Genomic DNA, 26207 nt, shown 5'->3' with positions numbered 1-26207 from the left:
CATAAAACCAGGGATGTCACTAGAAGCTAAAATCACTTGACTACGACTGACTTACTTTGGCCACATTATGTGTGCAAACTCGCTAGAGAAGTCAGTAATGTTGGGAATGGTCAGTGGAACCAGAAGGGGCTGGCAAAGGACACGCTGGCTTGACACCATCAAAGCGGATACCAATATGAGCACCAAGCAGTTGAGAGATGCAGTGCTCAACAGTATAGCATGGAGAACGCTTGCCTATAAAGTCGCCAAGAGTCAGACACGACTGAATGGATGAAAGATATGAGTGTCACCATACGAAATTGCAAAAATACAGCCCAGTCCTACCCTACATTTTTTTGTTAAATACCCAGTTTCACTCTGAAATATGTTGCATTACATCAGTAAAATAAAAAAAATATAGTAGATCTTCTAGTACTGTATAGAGTATCTGTCAGTTTAAATGTTGACTGTTAGTTTGAGTGTAGTATTTCTCAACCCCATTCTTTATTACACATACAGATTTCCCACTTATTTCAAGACATTATTTTTCAGTACAATTCTTTGGCATTTTGTGTGACCAACACCTGTTACATTTGTATTTAACAGGTTTTTGGTATGGCTGGGCATCACTCCACATAGCTCTACTTTGAGTGAATTATTGCTTTTGTACAACGCACTACTCTTGCCGAAAATGTGAAAAGCAATGTTTTCGTAGTGTTACATTTTGCAAATTTTCATTGCTCCCATCCCTCCATGATATGATCATGTATATTTATGTCCCACCCAGCAAAAATCTGACATGTGATCAGCTGGGAAATGTCCCATCAACAGCTGAAATAGAGATTTTGATTGGTTCTTCATAACAAGTTGGACTGCCTTTTCCGTGCTTACAGAACAATGTTCTGTGTGCATACAGTTCAGTAATTACAACTAATTATTATCAAGGTCATTTAGGTAATTTTATAATTTTACATGACTTTTCCATAACTGGAAAACTGCATTCAGTTTTCAAGAACAAGCAGGAACTAAAGCAGTGTAAGCAGTGTAGCTGTTGCAAACATATGTTTGTACCTGCAGGCTGTCGGGCAGGGTGGACCACCACCAGGCCCATGGGCTGGGGCAGATTGTACAGCATCACAGTCTGGTTCTGTCCGTGCCACTTGTTGGCCCGGATCACACGGTTGATGTATCTGTCGGTCCAATAGACAAAATCCTCAAAAATCGTAATTGCGTGGGGGTGTTGCAGTACCTTTTCATTGAGAAACAAGAGGTATTTTATTTAATTCACATTTGTATACATTTATTTAAAAAAATTACATTCTTAAGTGTTTAGACCAGAAACAAGCAAGTAAACAAATTTGCCCAATGGATTGCATGTGCACATTCCAATGTGGATTATGAATTTGTGCTCTGAATCATTTTAGAATGCAAAAAAGCATGAATCGAGCTTATGTAACTAGAAAAATTCTCCTCAAACTGATGCACTGCCAAGACAGTAATTTACCTGACCGTGAATGTAAAAACTGACCGTAGAAGACGGCACATTACATTAATGTATGCATTACAATAGTGCCCCTTGTGGTAATTCTGAGAATGCATTGCGTACTTGTGTTGAATTCTCATGAATTAGCCTCTGTTCACATATAATTTGTGAATAGCGTTCACATTTTGCATAGAATATGTTTCAAACAAATGTAGCCCCACTGAAATCCATTACTTCGATCCCCCAAACAAACTTTGATTGAGTATCATAGTTGCTTTTTGACTGAATTTACACTATTCAGTTAATATACTGTAGCACACATATCACATTCATAAATAGCAACATCACTATTAAATAAAAGATTGTCTCACCAAATCACTAGCTAACACTTGCTTCCGGTTCTTGCCATCGTAATCGCAGTAATCGATAAAGTCTAGGTAAGCATCAGCAAAGTACAGCAGATTGTTGGGGTAGTCAATAGTCAAGCCATTGGGCCAATAAAGTTTGTTGCTGATGATTGTGGTCCTTAATTTTCCATCCATGCTGGCTCTCTCAATGCGAGGATTTCTGCCCCAGTCTGTCCAAAACATCAGGTGTGTGCTGAAATATGAAAATAATAATATTAATTTTCAACTTGTCCTTCCCATACAGTTTTAAAATAATTGTTAAGAGCTGCAAAGTTTAGTTCATTTTTTCCACTCAAGATTCTATTTTTTCTATGGCTGTTTTATATATATATATATATATATATATATATATATATATATATATATATATACATATATCTGAATAAACAGTATTTCAGACACATGCATCTATGTGAATTTCTGCAGTTAATCCAGGATGGACTTCAAAAGACATTAGTCATTAATCTTACAGTTCATAAAAAAATCTTTTTTTTAACACTGACCTTAACACTTACTTAGTTTAATAATTTTAAACCATTTTAAACCATGACTTGCACTGCACACAAATAACTAATATTGGCATTATATTCATGCTGTTTAGCCAAAGGGGAACTGGCCCCCACAGTGAGCCTGGTTTCTCCCAAGATTATTTTTCCTCCATTAACCAACATTTTACGGAGTTTTGTGTTCCTTTCCACAGTCGCCTTCGGCTTGCTCACTGGGGTTATAAATACAATTATTATTTAATTTTTATACACAATTTACAATCATATTTACTCAAACTACACAATGATCACTCTAAGACTTAATAGATATTACGGTTTCATTTCCTGTTAAAAATGTTCTGTAAAACTGCTTTGAAACGATGTCTGTTGTGAAAAACGCTATACAAATAAAAATGACTTGACATTTCTACCTCTGCATGGCATATAGTGTCATACGGCCCAGTCTTAATCTACAGCACATAGGATTGATTTTTAGAATCATTGTTCTTACCTATTTCTAGGGTCCAGCACCAAACCTCTCGGATTGGTCACATTTTCACTAATCAACACGGTTCTGTGGGACCCCTCCAGTTTGGACACCTCTATTGTCTCCAATACGTAGTCTGTCCAGTACAGGTTTCTGCCGACCCAGTCTACTGCGAGACTTTCAGTGACGGTAACTCCACTGTCAAAAATCTGCCAAGTCAAAGGGTGATGATAAACTAACTTTTATGCACAAACAACAACAGTCATTTGTAATCATTTTATCAGTCAGCATGAAATTGCTCATCTTATGTTATTGGACATGTTTTTGAGTTAAACCTGATTTTCAATAGGGATGTCCCGATACCATTTTTTTGAGGAGTACGAGTACCGATACTTCCTTTTCGGTACTCACCGATATCGATACCCGTTTTGTTTTGTTTTTTACGTTTATTTTTCCACAGTTTATTTAAATTTGTTCATCAAAATGGTGTCTATACAAAATAATTCATTACAACTTTATTCAGATGAAAATAGAACAATTAATTTCAACATAATATTGTAATAATTTTGATGAAAATGAAGTACTTTTATACAAAACCTCACAGCACAATCCAAAATACAACACTGGAGTTATTTTTGTCAAATAAAGTGCTGCATAACAGATTATGACAGATAGGAGATATAGCTTAAATGTTAATATATTATTATTGATTTATAGTAGTAGAGTAAATATTACATTACTATATAGTAGTGATATATTTTTGTCATACTTTTTTCCATTTAAATTGCGCTTTTATTTTGGTGGAAACTTTTATTTTGAAGCCTTATCCGTTTCTGTGTTTTTGACGGTGGCTTCCCATTTCCAAAAAAGCCGGTCGCTAAAGGCCGCAAAAGGCTGCTATTAACCGCAAAAGGCTGCTATTTAATTAAATAAATATTTAATCTTTATGTGTCTCGCACTACAAAGTGAATTAGCGCTCTGCTCACTGTCATATGCTACAAACAAGCCGCGCAATGCTCATGATTGTGTTTCATGTGTATGGACTGGACTGGAACAACACCAGCTCCACATTTTCACTTTGAAGCGTAGCACATGCACAGCACAACTATATATTTATCTCATTAAATTGCAGCCTTTGTTGTAAAATATTCACACTATGACATAACGTGTTTTTAATTTGTGCGCTTAATGTTTATGGAATGACATTCGTATGTCAGATGGTATCAGTATAGTATTGGTATCACAACACATTCTCACTCCCAAGGCATCAAAAATGTATGTTTGTGCAAGAGCCCAGCACATCAATCTACAGATGCCAAAGGCGCCCTCAGGTGTCAGTTTTTGACGCAACCGGCAAGTGCGTTCTTTTCAACGAGAAACCTTTGATTGCAACTGACTGACGTGAAGGGCATCAGCATTTTAGCATTGTTTAATTATACGTTGGGGTACAATTTTGTCATCGTGACATCTGTTGGGGGAATGCTTTTCATATCATTTCAAATAAGCAACATGTATTCACAGTGCTTAATATATAATCTGTTGTTTATCTGTTTATTTAATCTGTCTGTACACATCCTGCACTGCTGAAGTGGCCCGTTTCATTCCAGGTATTACAATCATTTTATGTGCAGAACAGACCTAAATGTAAGTTTTTAGGTTTAGGTTAGTTTTAGAAATGGGATTGGGTTAGGGGATCTAAAATATTATATATGATTGTATAATGTAATAGCACACTAATATATTTATAAGTATTATAAAACATTGAAGTTAAGCACACAAAATAATATTCAAAGATTGATAACTGATGACAAATTTGTCTCGTTGAAAACAATGGGGTTTCTCACTGCATCAAAAAAAGGACGCCAGGGGGCAACTTTGGCGGCATCATGCAGATGCGGTTGGCTTCTGCACAAGCGTCAAAATAGGACGCTTAAGGAATGAGAAAGGATTGGGTATTTGGACATCCTTTTTTGGAAATCAGAATTGTATTGAGAAAAGTGGGCATTTTATACTAAAATGAAGTCAGGTGGTTGGAAGTGAGGGGTTAAAAAGCAAGAAGGCTTGGTGATGTCAGCTAAAAAGGAAAGTCATTTCACAGGTGCCACAAGATATTTCATTTCGAAAAATGATTAAGACCAAATTTGTTTTTCTTGGTATAACATGCACCGATAAATCGTGCACAGTTGGCCCAGAAATGTCCATTAGAAAATATAAGGGTTCCACTTTGATTTCATCTTGACTGTAAGGGTCCTGCCACAACATTGGTGATACTTACCACTGTCCGGTCACTTCCATTTTTGTGAGCGCTCCATATTCTGTCCTGGGTGGTGTCCGACCAGTAAACACGATCCGTAACCGAGTCGAAATCCACTGCCACGATGTTACGACCATCTCGGACAAGAGACCGAATGACGTTTGGCTGTGAGATGATGTCATCTGAGATGATCTGATTCCGACTGGCCACTAAGAGCAGCGCCTCCCGAGATCCTGCCAGATTAAGAAAGAAACAGATCGTTAAGATGGTGATTAATTGTCATTCACATTTGTTTACATTTATTCATTTAGCAGACGCTTTTATCCAAAGCAACTTACAAATGAGGAGAACTTTAGAAGCGATTCATCCAACAAAAAGGGGCAACAATGTAATAATTTATTCAAGTGTCACATAGCTTAGAGCAGTACACATAGCAAGGAAAGTTTTTTTTTAAGAACATGAAGGTAGTGCGTTAGTATGAATGGGTTAGGCGTTCACGAAAAAGATGTATCTTTAGCTGTTTTTTGAAAGAGGCTAAAGACACAGCCGCTCGGGTGGAATTAGTCAGGTCGTTCCACCAGCGGGGAACAGTCAAAGTAAAGGTCCGGGATAGTTATTTTGTGCCTCTATGAGATGGCACCACGAGGCGCCGTTCACCTGCATAACGCAGGCTTCACATAATTGCATTTGTCCATTTAAAGGGATAGTTCACCCAAAAATGAAAATTCTTTCATTATTTACTTACCTTCATGCCATCCCAGATGTGTATGACTTTCTCTCTTCTGCAGGACACAAACAAAGATTTTTAGAAGAATATCTCAGCTCTGTTGGTACTTTCAATGCAAGTGAATGGTGGCCAAAAATATGAAGGTCCACAAAGCAGATAAAAGCAGCATAAAACTAATCCATACCACCCCACTGGTTAAATTCATATCTTCAAAAGTGATTAAATAGGTGTGGGTAAGAAACAGATGAAATATTTAAGTCCTTTTTTACTATAAATCTCTACTTTCACTTTCACATTTTCCACATTTTGGAAGTGAAACTGGAGATTTATGGTAAAAAAAAAAAAAAAAAAACGTAAATATTGATCTGTTTCTCACCTACACCAATCATATCGCTGCTAAAGGTATGGATTTGACCAATGGAGTCTTATGGATTACTTTTATGTGGCCTTTATCTGATTTTTGGAGCTTCAAAGGTCTAGTCACCATTCAATTGCATTGTATGGACCTACAGAGCTGATATACTCTTCTAAAAATCTTCGTTTGTGTTCAGCAGAAGAAAGAAAGTCATACACATCTGGGATGGCATGAGAGTGAGTAAATGATGAGAGAATTTTCATTTTTGGATTAACTATCCCTTTAAGTGTCTCTTTGTTGTTAAGGATGTTTCACTTTGTTGAATGGCATGGTATGTCCCCCTTTTGCTTTAATGACAACATGCACTCAAGCTGGCATGAATAAATCTTTGTGATCCATGTAATACCAGCATGATTTCTGGTCTGAAGGACATTAATTAGTAACTTAGAATCAGTGCAGAGTCATAAATAGTATATTTCTTCTTCATTTTATGTCAACTTTTCTTTGCTTTAAGTTTTCTAAACATTAAAACTTTTTCGGTTTTAAATTAAAACATTCTCAATGTGGTCTCAGACTTGTGGACCCCACCATATACAAATATAAGCATATATGTTTTGGCATTTAAAGCACACAATGATCATGGTTACTTCAACTAATCACGATTAGATGATTATGTAATAATTGCGACAGGCCTAGACATGAATCCAAACTTTCCTCATGCATCAGCTCTCAGTTATAAAACTATGCAAGACATATCTAACATAGCCAAACAGAAGGATAAAAGAGAGTTCTGTTAAAAAGCAAAATTTAGAAAGAAGGAAAAGTATATCGGATGACAGCATTTTTCAACATGTTATCTCAAAGGAATGGGCTCTCTTGTCAGCAGCAGAGCTCATAAACAAGCCATTGTTTGGTGATTACATCCTAATTACCCCCATAAGAAAATTTGTGAGTGACATATATGTTATTTGTCTTATCTGTGGTAATCCGAGACGCTGCACTAGATCCTACTGAGTGGGTCCGGTTGGCCCTTGGAGACCAAGCCATGGCACCACTCCACTAATATCTGTCCTACCACTGTCAGAGATAGGACTCTTACAATACCTTAATCACATCATACGATATGATACCAACTAAAGTATCATGATACCAATTTTGTGGTTAGGATGTGCAGTTCCTCACATAGAATGTGGTGGGTATACGGTTTTCGTATTAATTCTTTATAGTTTACTCTAAGACTATTATACTATAAATGACTAAGTTCAGATGTGAAACTCTGCGCAAGCTGATACGTTCATTACACTTGTCTATTAGCCAATCAGCTCATATGGTATAAGCTGATAAGTCCCTTGACGTGTTATCCGGTAGCAAATCAACTTGCGTACTCTCTCTTTGCCTAACATTTAAATTTGCTCAATTTGCAAGTAAGCCGGTTTAACTGCAGCGTGATGCGAGAGTTTTCTCTAAAACCCTCCTCATATAATAATTTAGAATTTAGAATTCTTGTAAATCATTTTGCCCAATTTTCTGAAAAAAAGAACCTACTCGAAAGAAGACCAAGTTTAAGCAAGTTCTTCTCTACAAAAGCTCTAGCCAACAGCAATATTTAGGTGATGAAATGTTTTAAGAGCAGACCATGTAGCAACTCATTATGTAATAACAAAACATAATGTAATAACTGCCCATATTGATGTAATAACAAGTTCATAACGTAATTATTTTCTCAAAACGTAATAAAATCTTGAGCTCATAATGTAATAATGATTTTTTGCATAACATAATAGGTTATTGTACGAGAAATGTATTACATTTTGAACACACTGTAGCAACTTATAATGTAATCACAGTTCATAATGTAATAGCAGCACATAATGTATAAGTGTAACAATGTTTACAATATAATAATTTTCTCTCAAAATAATAAAGTTATGAGCACAAAATGTAATAATAGTTTACAAAAAATAGGTTATTACATTAAAATAAATGTAGGCTTATTAGGCTTAACTCAAATATTTACATAAAAATGTTACTAATTTTGTGATTATGATGTGCTCCATCATTTTGAGTCGCTTTGACCCAGAAACGCATTTTAAGTTTTATGCACTAAAAAATAAAGTTCAGCTTTCTAATTATGTAATTATTACGTTTCTAATCATTGTTGAGATATAATAATTTAAATGGCTGTCATAAAAACGTGTTTATATTCTGCAAAAGTGTATAATGCATTTATAATTTTAGCTCTATAGAGAAGTTTTTAATTTTTCTAAAAAACTAACAAGCTAAGGACATTATTGGCATTAGGTAACATAAGGTGAGAAGTTCTTCACAAGCTGTTATACTGACATCTTCCTGTGGTTGAAACAGCTTAGGCACATGCACGAGAGACAATATGTGAATGTAAGTTTCATCACGCCCTCAGATGTACATTCATGTTTTGTTTAGTGTTATAACTTGTATTAGAGTGAAGAAAATGATCGGTTCACTTGCGCTCCATGCTGCCGTTTGAACTGAGGCAGATACTGCGAACTGCACATACCACACACTATTTGTCATTATGTACCTTTTCGTTGTCAAATGGAAAAGCATTTAATATCCTCTTTTAACTGAAGACTAGAAGTGACTTTGGCTTATGTATATATATTAGAAGTAATGTACAGTAGTAGTAGTAATAATAATAATAATAATAATAATAATAATAGTAACATCAACAATATCGACAACAACAATAATAATATTAATAATAATAAGAAGAAATGCATGAATATTTAATTCTGGTGCATTTTGTGGGTAGTTTAATACTAGATTTATAATTAACAAATGTACTGTAAAGGAATACCAATGTGTTTGTATGCCTTAAAAAGGAGACTATTGTTTTGTTTTGGAAATTATTACATTTTAATTCAAATGTTTCTGGTGAGTTCATAATGTAATATATTTCTCATAATGTAAAAACTGATATTACATTACGAGCTCAAGATTTTATTACTTTTGAGAAAATTATTACATTATGAACATTATATGACATTAATAATGTAATACTTATTACATACATTATGTGCAGATATTACATTATGAGTTGCTACAGACCATAACAAAAAAAAATAAAAAATTATTATCACAACAGAAGTTTCTGTGAGTTAAAGGAATATTCTGGGTTCAGTACAAGTTAAGCTCAATCAACAGCATTTGTGGCACAATGCTGAATACCAAAAAAATTATTGATTTGTCCCTCCTCCTCTTAAAAAAAAAGCAAAAATGGAGGTTACAGTGAGGCATTTACAATGGAAGTGAATGGGGCCAATTTTTTGAGAGTTTAAAGGCAGGAATGTGAAGCTTATAATTTTATAAAAGCACTTACATTAATTCTTCTGTTAAAACTTGTGTATTATTTGAGCTGTAAAGTTGTTTAAATTGTCATTTTTACAGTCGTTTTAGGGTTGTAGGGTTGAAGGGTTTACGGCGTTAAATTGGCTTGGCAATGAATGTGTAAAATTGGCTATAACTTTACACAGAAAAGGTTAGTAAGCAGTTTTATCACACTAAAATCATGTAAACACACACACACTGTTTACGTCTTGTGGCTATACATTTGAAACAGTGAGTATTTTAAAGGTTTAAGAATTGGCCCCATTCACTTCCATTTTAAGGGCCTTTACTTTTTCTTTTCTTTTCTTTTTTTTTTAAATAAGGGACGAGTCAAAAAATATTTTTGTGGTAATCAACATTATGCCACAAATGCTGCAGATTGCACTTAACTTGTATTGAACCTGGTATATTCCTTTAAGACTTAAAACTTAAAAAGACTTAAGTCTGCTAATTTCCAGGACTTTTCCAAGCCTGGAAAACACCATTTTAAAATTTCCAGGTGTTCCACAACTATGGGAACCAAGTTTGATTAAAAGTTTGGTGGAGCGAACAATATCAGTACAGTATAATTAATAATAATAATTATATTTATTTATCACATGTTATACATTTTGCACATCTTGGTGGTGCTGGGGCTTGAACCCCCAACCTTCTGATCAGTAACCCAGAGCCTTAACCACTGAGCCACCACTGCCCCTATATATGTAGTTACAATGCATTTTTGATTGTACCTTTGAAGAATTCTGTAGAACTACCAATATTTTGAGGTTTGAAAACCATATACAACACTAGTAAAAGATCACAGAGCTCAATAAAGTCACACAAACCTGATGCCTTACAGGTGCGCCCATCCGCCTCTAATGTGTATCCATCTTGACAATGGCAACGGAAGGATCCTCTCTCATTGAAACAGTGCTGGCTGCAGACACCTGGAGGATGACATTCATCGATGTCCTCACATGTTTTTGAGTCGTTACTCAGCTGGTAACCCATTGGACATGTACATTGGGCCCCAAAAGGCCCCTGGATGCAGCCATGAGTGCAGCCGGCATTATTATCAGAACAGCTCTCTTGATCTGTGAAGAAGTGGAAAGGCAGAGGTGAATGCCAATGGACAGATCATAAGAAAAGCATGCATGACGACAAATGGCATTCTGGGAGCATGCTTAGCACAACCTTTAAGGGGTAACTGGATGCATAATATGGCTGGGCGATATAGCTTAAAATAATCCCTCCATGTTTTCAGCTTTTTGATGATACTTGATATATATGTCGATATTTATGTATTTGCTCTTTAATGCAATAAATAAAATACAGTAAAAATTTATTTTAAAATTATGATTTTAATACTGGTTTTTACTAAATGAACACAAGGGAGAATCATATAAATTTGTATGTATATTTTATTACTATATTTGCATACATATATTTTTTTCTTTTTTTGGGGGTGGGGGGGGTTTCCCCTTTATCACCCAATTTGGAATGCCCAATTCCCAATGTGCTTTTAAGTCCTCATGGTCACGTAGTGATTCACTTCAGTCCCAGTTGCCTCCGCGTCTGAGACCGTCAACCCGCGCATCTTATCACGTGGCTTGTTGAGCGCGTTGCCATGGAGACATAGCGTGTGTGGAGGCTTCACGCCACCCACCGTGGCATCCACGCTCAACTCACCACATGTCCCACCGAGAACGAACCACATTGTAGTGACCACGAGGAGGTTACCCCATGTGACTCTACCCTCCCTAGCAACCGGGCCAATTTGGTTGCTTAGGAGACCTGGCTGGAGTCACTCAGCACGCCCTGGGATTCAAACTAGTGAACTAGCGAACTCCAGGGGTGGTAGCCAGTGTCTTTTGCCACTGAGCTACCCAGGCCCCCGCATACATATATATACGCATACAAAATACAACACTGAGACTTCCGTGGACATTTTTGAGTGATGACGCAAATTAAGATTCACTGAGTGCGTTTACATGCACGTTCTTACACCGATTATGCTTAATAAGCCGACAACGTGTGGACATGTAAACGCATTAAACGGCTTTCCTTTATCAGTGTTAGTTCATAAACTGTGTAAGAATAAACTGATCGCCACGGGTAGATTTTTGCAGAGTTGTGCGCATGCCTCTTAACTGTTTGACGTCAAAAGCAGAGAATAACACGATTATTTCAAATGTCATGTAAATGCAGATTTCTTGATTTGTCTAATTTTTTTAATAAGCTGAATTTTGGGTGTAATTTGCATATTGGTGTGCATGTAAATGGACTGATTTAAGGAAATGAATCGGACTTATCCACTCCATCACCATTTTTGCTACTGAAGTTTAAATCAGAGATGCTGTAACATCTCTGTCTTAACACTCTCATACTCGAGAGACAGGGAGGGATTGCGAAACTAGTCTAATAATGCAGTATTTAGGAAACTTAAAGCCACAATAAAAAGCACATTAAAAATGATAGCAACATTCACGATGTTGCATAATTTTATATTGCCAGTCAAATTGTTGCCAGTGTATTATGAATATTCTATATATATCGCCAAGCCCTAATTAATGCTTACTAAAATTATATTTTGGGAAATAGTATGTTTAAGGCCCTGATATACTTTCATATAAAATCGAAGAACGAATGGGTGTGACTTCATTTAGAACAAAATCTGGCCAAAAAGAAGGTGTTTTGGAGTTTGTTTCGGTGGTTTGTAACAGCTCACCTGGGCTAACTTTTACGAAAACTTCTAACCGGCTGCTAAACACCTTCTTACTGCAATTGGTCAACGTCATCGGTAGGCGTGACCTGAAGCTCCACCTACTACTTTGTTTATGTTGTTCAGTCAGTATTCAGCATGAACACACCCATGTGCAGAGTTATTCGCGAGCTTGTTCAAATTTACCTACATCTGTCATCTGTACGATGGTTCGCATAGTGACATTTTCCAAGACCATGTCATGCGATTTTTTTGTTTTTATTTAATTAGTCTACAAAAGGAATCAAATCTACTCAAATACTCTCAAGTGCCCATTCACTCATGTGCCATCTGCAGTGACAGCCATTCACACATCTGCCTAAAGTACGATATGCCTCTATCATCATTCTTTTGTCTGTATTCTGAACATTAACAATCTTTTTTACACCCATCTTTACAGTAGTATCAGTGTCATCACAAATAACAGTAACAAGAGTGTAACCGGTGCATATTATGGCAGTGTATAGCATGTTAGCGCATTAGCCGTCATTAATTCAGAATGTAAACAAGACAAATTAAACATTTTCTACTGCACATACATTACTTAAAATCATCTTTTACTGACTTCATGTGAATTCTACTTATAGAATGAGGCATAAAGTCATTGATAACACATTTTTAAGGTTTTACATGTAGCATCCTCATATATAAATGCTCCTCTAAAGCCTCCCACAGCGGTGTGGCCGGTGTTTGAATGTTCGCAAATAGTATACCAATGCTCAGCTGTTTCAAACTTCTTTTTACCCCTGAATGAAGAACGAAGAAGAACTTCCCCGGAAGTATATCGGGGCCTTTAGGTGAGCTACTTCTTTGGATGCATACTATTTCTATAGACTAACATTTTCAAAATGAGTTCTACATTCTACATCTCTACAATCAATAAACTATTATGCTACACAAAGACAATTTTTCCATTTTTAGACATAAAGACACTCTGACCGAAATTGGATGGTTAGTGAGGATAGCCAGGCACACACTGGGATAGATTAGTGCAACATGCAGAGGATTGTGTGTAATTAGCGATTCAGCCTACCTGGTAAGGGCTCATCTGTGAGCAGGGAGGGCAACATGGAAGGGAAATCATAGATCACTTCAATGTTTACTTACAGATTAGCACATGCATGATTTGACACATAGGATTTCTAACACGGGCGGCATATTGAAAACTCTGAATTATATATATTGCAATCAACTGACTGACCCAATGAAAGTTAAAGCTGAAGTATGTAACTTGTTCATTGTTAAAATACTTTCTCCTATCCCAGCCTAATATGCAGGGACAATTATAAGTAAGCCATTCATAGGTAAGTATTCTTGAAAACTGTAAACACTGTGTCTCTTTTCTCTATTTGAAAAGAGACAACAACATTTACTCGACCAGTGGCGTCAGTTGGGGGGCGGGACTATCAGTTTCTTTGACCAACGGCATATGGGGGGCGTATTCAGAAAGTTTTTTTTGAAAACAATGTTTATTTTTGCAATTCCATTTGCTGGCGCTAGTGGCGCAGAAATGACATACTTCAGCTTTAACTGAATAGCCTCAATATATTTTAAGGAACGTTCCGAGTTCATTACAACTTAAATGAACAGAATCTGCGGTCAATTACCAGAGAAAATCATTTTGAATTGTCCCTCAGTTTTTAAAAAATCGTTTTAGAGCAACACACTTACAATAGAAGTCTATGGGGGAAAGACTTTCCAGTGGTTGAAATACAAAAATGTCAAGCTTATATTTTTGTTAAAGCATTTACATGAATTATTCAGTAAAACAGTTAATTATTTGAGCTGTAAAGTTGTCTAACTTGTCCTTTAAGCAACGGGACTGCTTTTCTAGGTGGATTAATTTCTAGTTATGAAAAATTTGTCTTACATATGTTAACACGTATCATTTTTAAGTCTTGTGGCTATACTTTCGAAACAGTGTGCCGTTTAACATTTATTCCTGTCTAATGCCTTGCCCCATAGACTTCCATTGTAATCATTAGATTATAATCATATACAGACAAAGTTATAATGATGCATTCGATTTTTAAAAGTAGTAGTTATTTCAATAATTATTCTGCAAGTATTTTTGATAAACCTTAGCATCAGGAGCATACATATGTTTCTTTATAATGCTTCCGACATTGGCAGCTCAGCAGGTTTTGAAACAGAACCAAAGATGTTAATTGATAAGTATGACCACAAGGAGTTAATTGGCAAAAGATACTCATTTTTACTTATTGTAATAACAGCACAGAATAACAAGCTGTTTATCTAAACAATAACTCATTAATATTTTATTTATTTCATATTTGGGTTGTTTCTGTAAAACATATATGGCACAGAGAATACAAGACTTACTGCAGAGAGGTGATTCGTCCGCCCCGTTGGGACAGTCTGCCGTGTTGTCACACACCCTACTGAGGTTCACACACACACTGTGGCCAGGGCACTGCCATTGCCAGCTAGGACAACGGAATGGTGGTGTGGGACAGTCGCGCTCATCGCTGCCATCGCGGCAGTCGTTATCTCCATCACATATCCAGCTGTGGAAAACACAGTTGCCATTATCGCATCGGAACTGCAAGGACGGGCATGTCCGTGGTGGGCACGCATGATGTTCGTCAGAACCATCTTCACAGTCGGGGTGCCCGTCGCATTCCCACGTAGAGGGCACACAGCTGCCGTCAGACTGGCACTGAAACTCACTCTCGTGGTGACACATGCCTGGTGGCCTAGTGGCTGGAAGGGTCAAATATCATGCCAATTTAATAAGAAACACATTTTCTGAAGCTATATACATACATTGAAATAAATAAACTAATAAATGGATAAAATGTAATACAATGTGCCTTATGGGTGAATCTCACAAAACCTGTTAAGAACATGTCTGGGTCATTATTTTCATTACAACAAATTCATTAAGCACAATTTTTCACTTTGTATTGTTCAGTGAAAAAAAAAAAAAAAAAAAAAAAAATAATATATATATATATATATATATATATATATATATATATATATATATATATATATATATAAAACATATATAGTAAAGTATTTGTACATTGTGGTAGTATTTATGTACTGCCTTCAAAACACTGAATTAGGGTAAAAATATCATTGTATTACAGCAATGTATTTGCTGTAATACTGTACAAAAACTATAACAGTAATGAAAATCTAACGCTAAACAGAATTGAAAATAATGGTAAATACAAAGAAACACAAACATAAAACATCTGGATGCATTACTATAATGAGAATTTAAAGGGAAAATTTTGCTTAATTGACATGAAAATAATGTCAAAATGCAAAAAAACCCAAAACTATTATTTCTTTACGCAAAATATAACTTATTTCTTTTGATTTTGGGGTGAAATGTGACATGTATATGTTTTTGTGAGATTCACCTACATACATACTTATTTTTAAAAAAAAATTAAAATACTTTTACACTAATACATTTCTCTCAAAAAATAAAATGCAATTTCCTAGACAAGGTTCTTTTATTTTTTTACATCAGGGGAATACATTATAAACTGTTGTATAATAATGAACCTTGTCTAGAGACATTTTCAGAGTGCAACATTTTTAAGATTTTTTAAGCCTTAGCACCTGAACGTGCTGGGAGAGTGCAGTGACAACTTTTGCTTTGTTTGCAATTTCCTAAACAATGGTCATAAATCTTGTAAAATTCATTTGTTTATACTTACGACATCCAGATTCATCTGAGCGGTCATTACAGTCAAACACACCATCACACCGGTAGTACGAGTTGACACACTGATGCCCGTTAGCACACTTAAACTCATAGGCTGTGCAGTTGTACGCTGATGAAAAACGAGAATCACTCGGCATGAAAAACAAGTCCAATCCTAAAAATATCTGTATAATCTGTTCTAAACTTTCCAGCAACTAGGAGTGATGCTTGTTATGCTAACCTGATATCTTACTGGAACACTGCTGCAATGCTAAGCTAACCAAAACTGCTGAGGTCAATGGCATTAAATCAAATAACTCATACCACAGCCCTGTTCATCTGCCCCATCTGCACAGTCTCTGTCTCCATCACACACATAATTTGGGTCGATGCAACGATGGTCCGGGCACTGGAACTGGCCAGGGTGGCATGTGCCGATAGAATCTAGCAATCAAAATAACACAGATCATGGAATTTCCTTAAAATAATTTAAATAATTTCAATTAAACAAGAAGATCTATTATTTTTTATTTATTTATTTATTATTTTTTTGCAAAATCCAAAGGAAATGATTATTGGTCAGATTTTGTCTTTTCATAGTTCAAGAGATTTACGCTTTCAGTTACTGTATGCTTTATTTAAGTATCAACTTTGCTTCAGATGTTTCTCCTAAAAACAAAACAGACAAAATTGTGACAATTGTTGACACACAGTTAACCCTTAACTGTGCTAAAATCACTGTATCGCACAGCCTTGCATGTCTTATTGTGTTGTATAAATGTTACCATTGTATGTTTTATAAAAACTTTTCTAAAAATGTTGCTATACTCAAACAAAGCAATGTTTTAAAAGCACCACTGAGCTACAGAGTTTACACTTTTTTTGGAAATCAACCTATGAATAGTTTTCTTATAGTTGACTCTTTTATAATTGTAGATTATAGATTTAAAGATTTGCTGTTTCAGAGGCAAACCCATAATTAAAGGCTTATAACAAAAACAAGGAGGGTCAAGTGTTTGGTATCACTGTAAAGAAAACTCTTCAAAAAAATATAATGATATAGATTATGATCAGTTCTGAGACTCCTAAGAAACTGCTGAAAAATCACAAAACATTTACTGTGTTTTTTCTTTTTCTTATTTTTCTAATTTGACATTATACCCCTCAGGGTGTAAATAAGATGGCTATGTAGAACTGTTGTTGTTTTGTTCCCAATCATGTCAACAGTGAGTAAAATGTTGTGTTGATACGACAAAGTAATCAAAAGTTATAGTATTATAAATGTATCCTAGTGTCCAAAAACATCTCCAAGTGTCCAAAAGCCTCTCCAAACAAATCAAAATAATACTTGTACATAAAAACTAATTACACATGCAAACACAACAATGACTAAAGGTTCGCATAGATTTTAGTAATGAGATTTCACAGAATTAGTTTAATTCATTTGAGTGTCATTTGAGTAATCACTGAGTCTGTGTCATATACTTGGTGCCATCTCCTGCCCATAACAGTCACCAATCACATGTCTGTCTGCCCAGATATGGATGACTTTAACCGATCAGAACCCAATTCGATTGGTTTAGCGTTCCATGATGCTACATCATTTCCGATGACTTCATCAGATCCAGGAAAGATGCCAGATTGCAAGATGCCAGATAGCCAGATGCTTTGTGCACTGTGCACATTGTGCTTTGTGTCAATTATCTAATACTCCATGCATCCAATTACCTTGTGTGGGGGCTCGTCTGAAAGATTATTGTCTCATCTAAGTAATGGTATGTGATATTTTATGCTCTGTTTATTTTTCGTGAAGTCATCTGTGAAAACGCAGCGTATAAGCAACACCTGTTCACATAACACATAAATGTCAAAAACTTACTTAGCCATTACTCACTATATTTTGGTCCATGAGAAAACAAATAGGCTGGATGTATTCTACTCTTTGAAGGCTTTCCAACAACATGACACATGGCTATTTGATGAGTTTTATGTTTTAACTGATTACAATATTATGTACAGTGTAAAATTATTAATAAATTATCAAAATGGAACAAATTTCAAAGCATTTGTTCATTAAAGTAGAGCTTCTAAGCTTTCAAATGATACCTATATTGTGTTGTAGTTATTAAAATTTTGATAATAATTTTTTTCTTACAGGCTGGCCCGTCCGAGATTAAAGGGTTAAGCTGGCATGGGAGAAAGCATTTTAAAATCGAAATAATAGGGGCCTGGGAAGCTCAGTGGTAAAGATGCTGGCTACCACCCCAGGGCGTGCTGAGTGACTCCAGCCAGATCTTCTACGCAACCAAATTGGCCCGGTTGCTAGGGAGGGTAGAGTCACATGGGGTAACCTCCTCGTGGTCGCTACAATGTGGTTTGTTCTTGGTGGGGCATGTGGTGAGTTGAGCGTGGTTGCCTCGGTGGATGGAGTGAAGCCTCCACACACGCTATGTCTCCGTGGCAACGTGCTCAACAAGCCACGTGATAAGATGTGTGGATTGACGATCTCAGACGCGGAGGCAACTGGGATTCGTCCTCCGCCACCCGGACTGAGGCGAATCACTACGCGACCATGAGGACTTAAAAGCACATTGGGAATTGGGCATTCCAAATTGGGAGAAAAAGGGGAAAAAATCCCCCCCCCCCAAAAAAAAATAATTTAAAAAAATAATCGAAATAATAACATTACTTTTTAATTATAATAAAATAATTTAAGTGTTTACAGTTACCAAGCAATGTTGCAATTTGCCTCATTAATATAGAACGTGTGGTCACAAGTGCACATTTATTATTTATTTATAATGGCTTTAAATGCAGCTTATCAAAACAGAATTCAGAGTCTGAACTATCCATTTTATAAAGTATATTCACAGTAAATGTAATCATTTCATATAATAATTAAGGCCTCACCGCAGTTGTTCTCATCCGATCCATCACCACAGTCATTGTCAGTGTCACATAGCCATGTGCGGGGAATGCAACGATGGTTGGCACAGCTGAACTGGTCTGCCTGGCAAGTGCCAGGGGTCTGGGTGGGACAGTCCCGCTCATCACTGCCATCAAAACAGTCATTGTGTCCATCGCAGTGCCAGCTTCTGGGCACACAGCGCTGATTGGCACAGGTGAAGGCAGTGGGCGAGCATGTGTTATCTGTGAAGCAGCAGAGTGAAAAAAAACAGCCATTACATTTTAGATTTGGACTTACAATATAGTTCATTTTCATTCACAAAGACTTTTGAGAATGGAAACTGGCTCTGTTCCTAAACCTATTGAGCTACCTACGTAGACAGTGTTTCAAAGGCATCATAAGTGAGCTCAAGGTGCAAAGGCAGTTCCAGAAGATTAACAGCATGATTGCGCTGCAATGTAGAGCACTTGAAAATCAGTCACATTTGAGATACCATGATCGCTAGGATGTTGCCTTAGATGGTAGCTGCCTATGTAGGTAGTAGACAGCAAGGCAGCTCAACAGGCTTTGGAAATTTTGTCACTGAATGTTCTTCTAAAAGCAATTTGTAAATGAAGTTCAGAAACTGGAGGTCAGAATTCTGCTTTTCACACATGTACACACACAAAAAATCACTTAAAAGTTATAGCAAATTTGGTATAACTACTTTATTAACAGTTGCATGTAATATGAATAAAAAAATAACATTACTGTTAGCTCCACAGTTTGCCTCGTCACTGTTGTCATGACAATCATCAACACCATCACACTGGTAGCTCTGAGGAACACACTTCCCATTCATGCATGAGAAGGAGTTGGAGCCACACTGGAGAGTGGGCGGCTCATTGGACGGGTCGTCCACACACGTCTGCTGATTAGCTTCCAGCTTCATTCCGTATGGGCAGCCACACACTCGCTGGGAATTTGGTGCAGGAAAACAGAAATGACTGCAGTCTCCATTTGGATTAGCTTGCCTGCTGCAGAAATTAGATCCTGTTGTGCAAAAAAGCAATGCACATTGAACATTCAAGGCATTACGGATTGATTTAAAGAAAAAAAAATTTTTTAAATTAAATGTCTTTTCTTCAGGTTGCTTGACTAAAAACACCTTTTTACAAGTTTAATCAACTGAAATCCACTCTGTAGCTACTGTTTACATTATCAGTCAAAATGTGGACATGCTTGGCTAAATAAATGTTTCTTATGATCTGAAAAACCTTTTGATCTGAAGGCTTTTGCTTAAAGAAGCTAAAGCTAGAAGATAAAATATGACATTTTGGTCACTACATAATTCCCATATTTCAAATTGTGGTATTTCATAGTTTTGATTTCTTTACTATTATACTACACTGTGACAAATAGTAATGTAAAAGAATGAGTAGGTGTGTCCAAACTTTTCACTGGTAGTGTATTCTGTTTATTTTCTCTTTTTTATATAGTACATTGGGCCCTATTTTAAGGGAGCTATGCGATACATCATAAATGCAAAGTCAGTGGGTGTGGCTATGAGTTTTTATATTTTTTTTTATGGGTATAGCCATGAAGTTTTGATATTTTCGTGCAAGCAACCGCTAAGTATAGGCACAAGTGTGTTGGCAAAATTGTGCATGCAAAGCGCTAATGGGCTGGGTCAAGTGCAATTTAATTCTGAGGTTTTCCAATGTTTACTGTACCATCTGCATCCTATTACAACAGGCACTAGCATGAAAATGGTGCTTAGAATTAGCGCCCTCACGAAAACTGGATAAGACATTGCTCACGGTGCATTTTGTGTATTAGTGTAGACATGGCTTAAGCAAAAGGTTATATAAATGGATAGATAGATAAACAGATGAAAGTGTTTCTTACCAATCTGTGAGTCAGCATTGAAAGATTTGACATGCATGATGTGGCTGATCCCTTGGCGAATTATCATCATCTCCCCTCCGTCTGTTTTACGGACCCTCACGATTCCACCCAGCCGCCAGTCAGTGAAGTACACATAACCTGAAGCAGCGAAATCCATTAATGTATTCATACAGGGTATCTCTAAAGAATACCAGTCCTTGAACTCTTGACATCTGCCCCTTTATCTTTCAGCACAGAACACACTAACTGCACTGAAGTTTAAGGAAGCAGTGTAATAATGACCTTCATTTCGCAGATACCAGGCATTGCAATCCATCATCGATGAAGAGGCCATCAGGACTAACATGTTCAGAGTGATATTATGATGGTGACGGACACAAAATGAACTGTTTTATCAGATAGTGGTTTTAATTTAGAGTGCATTCTGAAAGCCAATAGCTTCTCAGTGTTGACTAAGCAAACACTGCAGAAACATTATAGACAGACAGACAGATAGATAGATAAGATAGATAGATAGATAGATATATCAGCTGAACTAGAAACACCCAGGCCTGATTACTGCCAGCCCTGTTCACTCAAATCAACACTTAATAGATCTTTTTCAGCAGCATGAAGTTGGCTAAAAGGTCTCACCCTGTAGCACACTATGCCAAGGTCAAAAGAAATTCCAGAAATGATGAGGAAAAAGGTGATTGAGTTTTGGAAGGGTTACAAAGCTATTTCAAAGGTCTGGGACTCCAAAGAACCACAGTGAGAGCCATTATCTCAAATGGAGAAAATTTGGCACTAGGCTGCACGATTTGGAGAAAAAGTCATATTGCGATTATTTTGAATAATATTGCGATTGCGATTTGAACTGCGATTATGATAGATAAAAAAAACAATTACAAAAAAATGGTAATGTTTATCACATGTTCAACTGCCAAAAGGCCACTGGGGTTTTCACAGTTGAGTCCTCTTAAAAAGAGCCAAACTGAGACTTTTTTTTTTTTCAATCCACTGCTGATTATTTAACTTTTTATCAGCAGCTCTGTCAACACTGGTTATATGTATGCTTTCTGCTCAATTTCACCATTAACTGAATTTCCTGTTGGTAATACCATAGTTGTTGCATAGCTTCTGCTGTCAAAAATACTGTTGGTTGGTTAAATAATTAAATAAACACAAAATATTCCATTTTACTCTTTACTCTAGGCCTTAAAAACAAGAACCTAGCTTAATTTCAAACTGAAGTTGAACTGATAAACCATTGGTGTAATTAAACTTAAAGTGAAAGTAAATTAAATTTCATTTAACAATGCATTATATTATAGTATCTAAATATTTTATATAGATTTATTACATGTACGTTCTTTCCTTATAATTTTGTTGGATGTTGGTATTATTAGTTCCGCTTTCACTTGTTGCCGCTGGGAGTGTAATAAGGGCGACACGCTCTCTTGTGAGGTAAACATGTAAACAAATGACAGGAGAATGGAGAGGCGCGTGTTTCTGGAATCTACAGGTGCAACTGTTACAGTTTTTCTCAATCGCTTTGGCTCAATTCTCGAATGAGAATTATTTTTTTTCAAACAATAAGTTCAAATCTCTGAACAATTAGTTTTTTTTGTTCACACCAGATTTTAAGCAAATTGCACATGTTGTGGCACATGTGTGCAAAAGAGTAAGTATAATTGTCTGCAATTTGCACAATAACTAAATGCACATGGCTTGCTGATCAAAACTGACGAGTTGATTCTTAGTGAAATTGTCGTACTCTTCACAACTTCTAAACATTCTCATCATGTGAGACATCACATGCAAAATGATCCAATCAATTATCAAAATCTGTCAGACATACATGTATATTCCATAAATATCTATGACATGGAAAGTTTGTGATGTCTGCTAAATCTCTGGCCAGACCAACAAGAGCGACAGGATGTCCACCAAGTAGATGGGAAATTGTAGTGTTACGTAAGGTGAGGAGGTACAAATTATTGTTTTTTACAGAACTACCGCAGGTTTTTTTTTTTTTTTTTTTTTTAAATGTGGCGTGGTGGGCTAAAGCACAGAACTGGTAAGCAGAAGGTTGCTGGTTCGATCCCCAAAGCCACCACCATTGTGTCCTTGAGCAAGACACTTAACTCTAGGTTGCTCCAGGGGGATTGTCCCTGTAATAAATGCACTGTAGTTCGCTTTGGATAAAAGCGTCTGCCAAATGTAAAAATCGCAACCCTTTGCAATTTAATAATCACACGAGGGCATATCGTGATTTCGATTTTATTGCAATTAATTGTGCAGCCTTAATTGGCACAGTAGTGAACCTTCCCAGAAGTATCCAACCTTCCAAAATTCCTCCAAGAGCACAGCGATGACTCATCCAGGAAGTAACAAAAAAGCCAAGGACAACATCCAAGGAACTGCAGGCCTCTCTCGCATCAATAAAGTCACTGTTCATGACTCCACTATCAGAGAGACACTGGGCAAAAATGGCATTCCTTGGAAGAGCAGTGAGGTGAAAACCACTGCTAACCCAGAAGAACATGAAGGCTTGTCTGAATTTTGCCAAAACACACCTTGATTATCCTCAAACCTTTTGGGAGAATGCTCTGTGGACTGGTGAGTCGAAAGTGGAACTGTTTGGAAGACAGGGGTCCCGTTACATCTGGTGTAAATCAAACACCCTTATTCCACAAAAAGAACATCATACCTACGGTCAAGCATGATGGTGGTAGTGTGATGGTGTGGGGATGCTTTGCTGCTTCAGGGCCAGGGCGACTTGCAATAATTGAGGGAAACATGAATTTTGCTCTCTACCAGAAAAACCTAAAGGAGAATGTCCAGTTATCAGTCTGTGAGTTGAAGCTCAAGCGCAAATGGATTATGCAGCAGACAATGATCCAACGTATAGGAGTAATTACACATCTGAATGGCTCAAAAGAAGCGAAATTAAAGTTTTGGAGTGGCCTAGTCAAAGTCCTGACTTAAACCTGATTGAGATGCTGTGGCAGGACCTTTAACGGGCAGTTAATGCTCGAAAACCCTCCAATGTGGCTGAACTAAAGCAGTTCTGCAAAGAAGAGTTGGCTAAAATTGCATCACAGCGTTGTGAAAGACTGATCTCCAGTTATTGGAAGCATTTGTTTGCTAAAGGTGGTACAGCCAGCTATTAAGTTTAAGGGGGCGGTTCATTTTTCACATGGGTGATATAGGTGTTGGATAACTTTTTTGCTTCAATAACATATATATATATATTTGAAAACTTTATTTTGTGTTTACTCAGGTTACCTTTGTTTTATGTTATATCTCGTTTGAAGAACTAAAACAATTTAGTATGAAAAATACACAAAAAAAGAAGAAATCAGGAAGGGGGCAAATACTTTTTCAAATCACTGTAGATAGATAGATAGATAGATAGACAGACAGACAGACAGACAGACTCACCTCCAAAAACAGTAAGTCCAAATGGATGGGAGATCTGGGTGATGCGATCTAAAGACAACCTGTTTTGTCCGTCAAAGTTGCTATTCTCAATCTTATCAAAGAAGGCGTCCACCCAATACAAACGCATGGCACTGAGGGAGAAACACATGATCAGGGGGAGAGAGCCTGAGGCCAGGGCTGAGAAACAGGATTATGTCAGATCATGATTTTAAAGAGATTAAGAGCGAGTACGCATTGAATGTGTAACAAAACAAATAATGGAGAATCACAGCTTTAGGAAGCCATCAACCAAAGTTAAACCAAAGGGAGAAAGATTTATGAATGAAACAAAGCTGTTTGTGGTATTATGAGCAAAAATGAATGATGTATTAAAGTGGTTTCATTCTGCGACCTTTGACTCACCTCCAGTCAATGGCGAGGCCATTGGGCCAGCCGAGAGTGGTGTTTACAATGGACTGAGCATGTGACCCATCACCCCAGGCCCGCATAATCTTCGCAGGACGGTACCAGTCAGTCCAGAAAATATAACTGCCAAGCACAGACATAATGCCAAAATCTTTGTTCCAAATGTTGGCTATGCAACAAATCAATCAGCAGAAAAAATATCTAAACATCTTTAGAAGTAAATATGTGTCAGATAATAAGATAATGGATCTTGAATTATGTTTATTTTTCTTACCCCATTGTTTTTTTTGTTTTTTTGTTTTTTTTTTTAAGTGCAAACATAACAAAACTTTGTTAGATTTTAGGAACTGAGGCTATATTACATTTGGTGTTATACTGTATATAACATGAACAGTATATAACATTAATTCATTGGATTTGCACCCCTATGCTGTTTGAGATGCAACGAGAATCATTTGGAATTGGATTGTGACTCCATGAATAGAGTCGTGAGGTGCCTAAGGATTCCCACCCCTACTGTTTTCCCACAACTCTTCACCCTGTGCCCTCACCAAAATGCCAAATTAATAGGTGGGGACACTTTCAAAACTGTCGACTGGGTGTTATTTATAAACTGTGAGGTATAGACAGTGTATTCGAGCGCTCCGCGGGGTTTTCCCCGTTAAGCCAAGTTCTTAGTGTGCACTACAATACCAGCCTTCATGCAGCACTAATCTTGTCTTCTGGGTCTAGAGGCCTCATGACTTTGAAGCCATTGGAAATGTCCCACTAGCACGGCATTAAGAGTCGCTTTATCTGTGCCAGGTTCAAAGCAGGAGCAATCTATGAATGGCTGGGCACCTCCGGCAATATGAAAGGTGTGACTGGACATAAGTGGCCTGATTGTTAATGCCTTTTCATGGTCTTAGGGAAACAGAGAAGCGGGGTTAACGCGAGGCCCCATGGAGCTGTGATTCTGTCCTGTGCACACTCGCTGAATTGTGTCTGTTGACATTTGAACGTGGCTGTGATTTTGAACCCGAGATCACAACTCTTTTTTTTTCCGTGAAGGATGAAGTCTGAGCGTCAATGTTTTATGAGCTCTTTTCTAAAACAATCTGTTAATATCCAATGATTGTTCTAACACAGTGAAGTCTACTATGACAATGGCTCTGTTCCAAAAACTAGTGAGCCACGCACGTCCGAAGGCTGTTCCAAAAGCATCATTATCCTGCCTCTTAAGATACCTTATTTTTGCCAAATTCTAAGGCAGCATCACATGTATCCCTCAGAGACAAGGCAATCCCAGTGGGAAAGAAAATATATCCAATTTGGTAATGTTGCTTATAGAGGTCGACCGACAGTGGATTTTGCCGATACCGATAACTACGGTGGTGGAAAAAGCCAATAACCATTAAATCTGCCGATAATTTTTTTTAAATCAGTTTATAGAATTATAAAAACAATTCTCAGACTTTTTTTACTATGAAGGGTACAGACAATGAGGCTACAAGAGTCCAACATTTATAAAATCCCAAAAGCAGTTTATTTTGCAACCAAAATCTAAAAAATAATTAACTTACAATAGGGCTGCAACTAATGACTATTTTGATAATCGATAAGGATTATTT

General features: G+C 36.8%; 1 protein-coding gene across 1 annotated transcript in view; it reads right to left on the bottom strand.

The window, feature by feature from the left end:
* Positions 1–26207, bottom strand: part of LOC127447450 (low-density lipoprotein receptor-related protein 2-like) — a 135348-nt gene that overhangs the window by 72042 nt on the left and 37099 nt on the right. Inside the window, 13 exon segments of the mRNA XM_051709337.1 lie at positions 1051–1228; positions 1834–2062; positions 2866–3050; positions 5117–5328; positions 10371–10619; positions 14630–15010; positions 15985–16101; positions 16296–16415; positions 18882–19121; positions 19630–19911; positions 20767–20904; positions 24193–24323; positions 24595–24720. Of these exon segments, the coding sequence (XP_051565297.1) occupies positions 1051–1228; positions 1834–2062; positions 2866–3050; positions 5117–5328; positions 10371–10619; positions 14630–15010; positions 15985–16101; positions 16296–16415; positions 18882–19121; positions 19630–19911; positions 20767–20904; positions 24193–24323; positions 24595–24720 (2588 nt within the window).

Source organism: Myxocyprinus asiaticus, chromosome 10 (genome assembly GCF_019703515.2).
Source record: "Myxocyprinus asiaticus isolate MX2 ecotype Aquarium Trade chromosome 10, UBuf_Myxa_2, whole genome shotgun sequence".
In the NCBI taxonomy this organism is placed as follows: domain Eukaryota; kingdom Metazoa; phylum Chordata; class Actinopteri; order Cypriniformes; family Catostomidae; genus Myxocyprinus; species Myxocyprinus asiaticus.
This window is presented reverse-complemented; position numbering and strand designations above follow the sequence as displayed.